At 50.5% G+C, this 6,281-nt stretch overlaps 1 protein-coding gene across 2 annotated transcripts in view; it reads left to right on the forward strand.

The window, feature by feature from the left end:
- The first annotated feature begins 237 nt into the window (after positions 1 to 237).
- Positions 238 to 6,281, forward strand: part of IRX4 (iroquois homeobox 4) — an 11,676-nt gene continuing 5,632 nt past the window's right edge. The window contains exons 1-2 of one of the 2 annotated variants that reach the window (XM_019509193.1): positions 238 to 579; positions 6,070 to 6,228. In XM_019509193.1, coding sequence (XP_019364738.1) covers positions 6,184 to 6,228 — 45 coding nt within the window. In that variant the 5' untranslated portion in view covers positions 238 to 579; positions 6,070 to 6,183. Of the gene's footprint in view, positions 580 to 5,442; positions 6,229 to 6,281 lie in introns of those variants that run through there. The other variant, XM_019509194.1, reaches the window with a different exon arrangement.

Raw genomic sequence — 6,281 nt, forward strand, 5'->3', positions numbered from 1 at the left:
GGTGAGGCGGGGGCTGCGGGCAGCCCGACAAAGCCGCGGGGCAGGCGGGGAGGGAGGCAGGGAGAAAGCTTCCAGCACTTCCAGGGCCAAAGCGCGGGCGGGCCGAGGCGGCTGCTGCCCGCGGAGGTGCCGGGGCCAGGCAGGACACCATTATGGCTCGCGCCGGGGACAGCGGCAGCGCCCGCTCCGCTCGCCCGCGATCCCTTGCGGTGTCCCCCACGCCCCAGACAGCCCTTATAACCCGAGGAGCCCAGGAGTGCCTCCTGCCTCCCTGCGGAAAGGGAAAGTTGAAACTTGAGTGTCTGGCGGCGTTGGAAAGTGTTAATCAGGAGGAAAGAGTGTGATCAGTGAAGCTATTCACTTGAACGTCACTCTGGTACAGGGGGTTAGTGAAGTGATTGTGGCGCCTAGGGACTGAAGGCACTATTCCACTCCAGTCAGGTATTATACACTGAGAAATGTCTACATTAGTTCTCCAGAGCTCCCTGCCAAGCGAGCCAGCGCAGGCAAGAGACGGGAACCCCTGCCATGGAAAACCTCTCGCTCGAAGATTGTAGTGGAAGCCTGGCGTGATCTCAGGTAAAGAAACCTTCTGCTTCTCGTGATGCTGCTGCCTTTCCCCCGCCTCCTCCCTGCTTCTTCCCCCGTCTCGGAGCCTGCTTCTCCAGCTGCCAAGGAGCTGCTAGGGGGAAGAGAAGCGACCTGTGATAAATCACGGGCGCTGGGCGAGCCTTACCTAGGCAGTGCGCACAGCTGGGCTAGCCTGGGTGCTCTGTCTTGGGCAGGGGGGTGTGGGGCCGGGGCTGAAGGCAGGGACCGGAGTTCAACTTTCTGGATTTGACGGCAAAGTTGGAAGGGCATCGCCGATGATCTCGTAAGAAAGTTTGTATCGGTGAAGGGTTGTTTTTGGTTGTTTATCCCGCAGCCGCGAGAGGCAGAGGAGGCAGCGTGGGACTGCCTGGGGAGCCCGGGCTCCTGGCAGATGGGAGCTGGAAGGGGAGAGCTTGTGTAGTCTCGGCTCGGCTGCTCAAAGAGTGGTGGGACTTGGGCAGCGTTACGGGGCACCTGGCAGGCGCTGTCGTGGCTTGCACCACCCCGGCTGTGCCGCGGGCTCCAGCTCACCAGGCGGCAGCTGCCCACACGCGGGTTCAGGTGGCTCCTCCACGCTGAAAACTTTTGGGTGCGCGTGTGTGCGTGTGCGCCTCGGCTCCGGGTCTGACATGTTCCGTGCGAATACATTGCAAGGACCAGCACGGGAAGGCGAGGCCTTCCTGCAGTCGTCTGGAGGGCTTGCCAAGAGGAATTAAGTGAAGACTACAAATTAAAAATGTTCCAAGTGGGTAGCTTTAAACAGCTCGTTTTACACGTAGTGGTAATCGGAGTAAATTACCATCAGAGCTGCCCTTTTAGGCAACTCTTATGCGTGTCATCCTTACTCTAGTGATCGCAAATCATAGTGAGGATATCTGGATATGTATCTATGTATATGTATGTGTGTGTGTGTGCCCATATCTAGCATCTATCTAGCTATCTAGCTATCGCTATATAGAGAGGTATATATATGTATATCTATATGTATATCTGTATCTATATAGATATATAGATATCGTGTGTATATATGTATATCTATATATCTATATATCTATCTATATAGATATATAGATATATATCGTGTGTATAGTATATATCGCTATAGAGAGAGGTTTGGCGGTGTCTATATTTATACACACACACACACACCTCTATACTTCTCTATATAGCGATATATATACACACACGTGTGTGTATATATATATAGTATTTATATAGCTGTATAAATATATATGCATATATACATATGTGTGTATATATGCATATATACGTGTGTGTGTGTGTGCGTGCGTGCGTGCATATATATGTATGGATGTATAGGTGGAACAGATGCAATGACCTGGCCGGCTCTCGCTGTGGCAGGCAAGGCGTGTGTGATCACACTTCGGGCACCCTCGTTGGAAATCTGCGGATTTAATGTCAGCGCCGACTTCCTGGGAACTAATCTGTCTGCAGATGTTGCAGGCTGCCCTCCGTGCGGTGTCAGATCCTAACTGGGCAACGTGTAGTGCTTCACAGTGTTTGTCAGGCAGTGTCAAGGTTGCTTTAAATCTTTAACGTGAAAACAAAGCGAACTCGACTGCAGGAGCTCGCGGAGGTGCATTTAGCCCATAAGCAAATACAGTCGCCCTGAAATACTGCACGAGGAGGCAGTAACACCTCCAAAATAGGAGGCGATGAAAATAGACACAATAAAGCTGTCGCCGCATCCCCTCGAGTCTTTGCAGACGTCCATCAAAGCCCAGCCTTGCCCAGGCTCTCTCTGCTTTACCTGCTGTGGCCTGTTCGAGTACCGCACAGTTTCCTTCTTGCTTCATGTTTTTTTATAATAAAACTTGTATGAACATTGGCTCCGGTTCCTCTGAGGAGGAAGAAATCTGCCAGTGCATAACCCTTGAAGCCATACTTCACTTGGCTGGGATTCAGAAAGACGTGTGTGTGTGTGTGTGTGTGTGTGTCTACACACACTTATTTTTCTATTGAGAGAAACTCTCCACTATTTCATGTTGATCTTGAAGGCTTTCCTTTCTTTTCACTTTGGAGGGGGAAAGGCGCAGGGGTTGATTATTTCGCTCGACTATTTTGTGCTGGGAAGGGGTATGGCAAGGATCACTGTTCATGGCACCCCAAATACCTGCATTTTTCACGTGCTTAAGGGGATAGCCCACACCATTAACCCTTACTCCTTAGGTGTGAGCAGTGCAAGCTTGCTTATGTGCGAAGAGCCACAATGGGTATTTTAAATCACTGTTGGGTTTATGCTTGAGTTCTGACAGTAAAAAATCATGGTGAATTATAACTTCGTGGAGTTTTGCATCAACAAAAAGCCATTATTGGTAGATTGTAAGTGAAACATAACAAGGCAGGAACACTTTCTGAAGAGGTCATGGCAACTTTTATAAATTGTCTGTTTCAAGATCTTAATATAGTAAGGGGTTTTTTTAAATGAAAGCAGTCCAGGGAATGCCGAATGGTGCTGGCATAATGCTGACTTAGGGTAAGGTAATACAGCAGGCAAGCTGGAAAGGAAAATGACAAATTATTAGAGTGATTAATAAAGGAGCCTTCAGTGCAGAAGAAATGGGTATCAGCGGATTTGCATGGTGCAGGGTGGTGAAAGACAATTGGAGATATATAAATAGACAAGGGGTATAAATATTGAATCTGATCTTGTGTTTTAAAGATTAATAGACTCATCTAAATATCAGTCCTGTGGTGTTCGGGGTGTCACTGCCGGCTTGACGTCTGCACTAGCATCAAAAGGAAAAGACAGGACATGCGAAACTACGGTCTAAAAAACCGAGAGATGGTGTCGCAGTTCCTCAGACCCCTTCTCTGTCCCTATCAGCTAATTATAGCGCTTTACACTGAGCTACTCTCCAGATAAGTGCCACCGTTCCTGTCTCCAGCACCGTTGAATTATCCCCAGTGTTTAGAGAGTCCAAACTGAGCTTAATAACAATAGGAATGCAGTGCAGTGCAGTACAAACCTCTTCATTAGGACCTTCCCCCCCATACACACACCTTTTTATTTTTATTTATTTTTTTTGACATATTGATTGATTTTCTCCGGGGCGGGGGGGAGGGGGTTCCCCCCCTTTTTAAATCCTCCACCACGTTGCATATACACATAGTCTTTGCAAATGACAGCTGGAAATAGCATGATGGTCTGGAGACACTGGAGGAACCAGGAGGACTAAAGAAACATTTCATTGTTGTAACGCGCGAGTTCATTATTATTCCCAGACAGAAGGTGATATTAGCATTGCAGGTGAGAAAGGAACAAACACATTCTTCCGAGAAATCAATACGGAATTCAGGAACGATTATGAATGCCATAGGAATGACATTAATAAAGCACAAGAGCTCTTTCTACATTTCTCCCGGAGCCGGCTGCATAATTTGCAGTGCGCTGATTCTTTCCCTTCCTTTCTTTCTATTTGCAAACAGTTTGAGATGCCATAGGACCTTGCTCGTTGTAGCCTAACTCGATCCGAGAACGAGCATTTTCATCTGTAAATTAAAGCAATTACGCAGCAGATATTATATGATGTGTACTGTGGTCTCCAGATAGTCATCAATCACCCTCAATCTAGCTGTCAGAGTGGGCAGATTCGTTTCTGGGAGGCAGTCTTCCAGCTGGGGAGAAGAAGAGAACATCATCATTAATTAGAGTGTGACCCTGGGGCTATTCACATGTCTGAACCCAGGAAGCTCTCCGAGCAAGTCTGCACAGCGCGGCGCAGCCCTCCGCGGCCGGGCGCTGCGCTCGGGCCCCGCTCCGGGGTGCCCCGCTCCGAGGAGGCGCCTGGCCCTGGCACCGCTGCCAGCGAGGTGGTGCCCGCCGACCTGGCCCAGCTGGCGCACGGGGTGTGCTCAGGGCCGGATTAACGCAGGGGCAAACTAGGCGCACGCCTGGGGCCCTAAGTGAAGAAGGGGGCCGATTGTGCTGCTTTTACATATTATGAGCAGCCAGTGGGGGGGGAAGTCATATAAATATACAGTATTAAGTAGCCCATGCCTTATTTTGCCCACTGAAGGGTTAATCCGGCCCGAGGGGGAGCGAGGTTGCCCACTCCCCGGCCTGCCAAAGCCACCAGGTCTTCTCCCAGAGTCCTTCACTCTTCCCCCCAGCCCCTACCACCGCCCCCGAGTAGGATCTGGGCTTCAGTGCCCCCAAAGGGTGCACAGGGCCCGGACCCTAAGGTGCAAATCACCTTCCTGAGACAGCGGCCCACCCCCCAGGGAAGCAGGGAGCCGCTGGCCCTGGCCCCCAAGCGTTCCAGCTGCGGTGGGGCCCGATCCCTGCCCCTGGGGGATGGTTGGGACCTTGGTTGCTGGAAACCTGCGTGTTTCTATGCAAGGCACAGGCTGAGCCTGGCACCGGCGAGCAGGGAAGAAACTCCCAGCGCAGGAACCTCCCAGGTCAGAGGGGGTGTCCCCAGGGCGCGCCTGCCTCTGCTCCTGGGCTTTCCAAGGCACTTGAGTAAAGAGATGTTGGCTTTAAGGGGGGAAAAACCAGAAAGCCAAGCGATGAACCCACTGGGGACAATTTGCCACCCGGCAGAGTGAGAGAGAGCGAGCTGCAGGATCAGGGCCGGCGCTGGCTTTTGTAGCCAAGTGTTACCAAGCCAGGGCTCTGGCCCGGCCCGGAGGAGGCAGTCCCGCCTGCAGCAGGCGTGCGGATGCCGTCGCACACATCTGGAGCCAAAGGCAGCAGCGCACATCTGGAGCCAAAGGAAACAGAACCGCGCGGGTCCTGGGCTTTATTGTATTGTCAGCGGCGGGGCTCGTTTTAACTGTTGATTAAATCTTCAATGAAGACTCAGTCGTGTGTCCCTTCATACGTCTCGTTTGTAATTGAGACTAATTATTACGGCGGGGTGGGAAGAAGCAGCTGCTCATTAATTAATTTCTAATTAAAAGTGCTTACCAGCTCGCAGTGACTAAGGGGGAAGGAACCTCTTAGGCGGTCGCAACATTGATTCGTACCCAGCCAAACCCTGCAAGAGAAAGCGATCCCGGGGCTAGAAGCAGAGCTAGCTGGTGCCCCGGTGCTTTCCAAACTTTTAGCCCCTGCATGTGGCGGACTCTCTTCTGTACAGTCCCCAGCACACACCTAAAGCTCCCCAATATGGATGGTAAACTTCCAGCCGGGTGAATGAGAGTAGGATTTATCTGACGTCAGAGGCTCTACTCTTTAAAACAACGTGCATCTGCCTGGATATGTTTGAGCTACTTTCCTTTTTCTTTCTTTCCTTTCTTTCTTGTGTGCAAAATCCCCGGTATCCCTGGCTCTCCACGTCTGTCAGTCTCCCACAACTAGCCATGGCTTCTGCTTTGCAGCTATAGCCAAAAAAAAATAGATACAGCCAGCCATCATAGTACCTTTCTTTTTTTATTATTATTATTTCAGTTTTTAAAAGTTTCAGAAGCATGTCAGTACATTAAATCTCGTATTCTGCTTCGTCCTATAAGCATCTAGGAACCTGTGGGCACCGATCAATCGGTACAATAGAGCAGAGGCAGGCTGCAATAGCGTGCAGAGCAGACGTCTCTCCTCGTTCCTAGAAAACTGGGAGCCTCTGTACCATGTCATATCCTCAGTTCGGATACCCTTACTCTTCTGCACCCCAGGTAAGGCTCGATTGTCCGCAAGCCGTTAATTGATTGCATTTTAGTCATTATTG

The sequence above is a fragment of the Gavialis gangeticus genome, unplaced genomic scaffold, assembly GCF_001723915.1.
Source record: "Gavialis gangeticus isolate Ggan-Ray unplaced genomic scaffold, GavGan_comp1, whole genome shotgun sequence".
NCBI classification, from domain to species: Eukaryota; Metazoa; Chordata; order Crocodylia; family Gavialidae; genus Gavialis; species Gavialis gangeticus.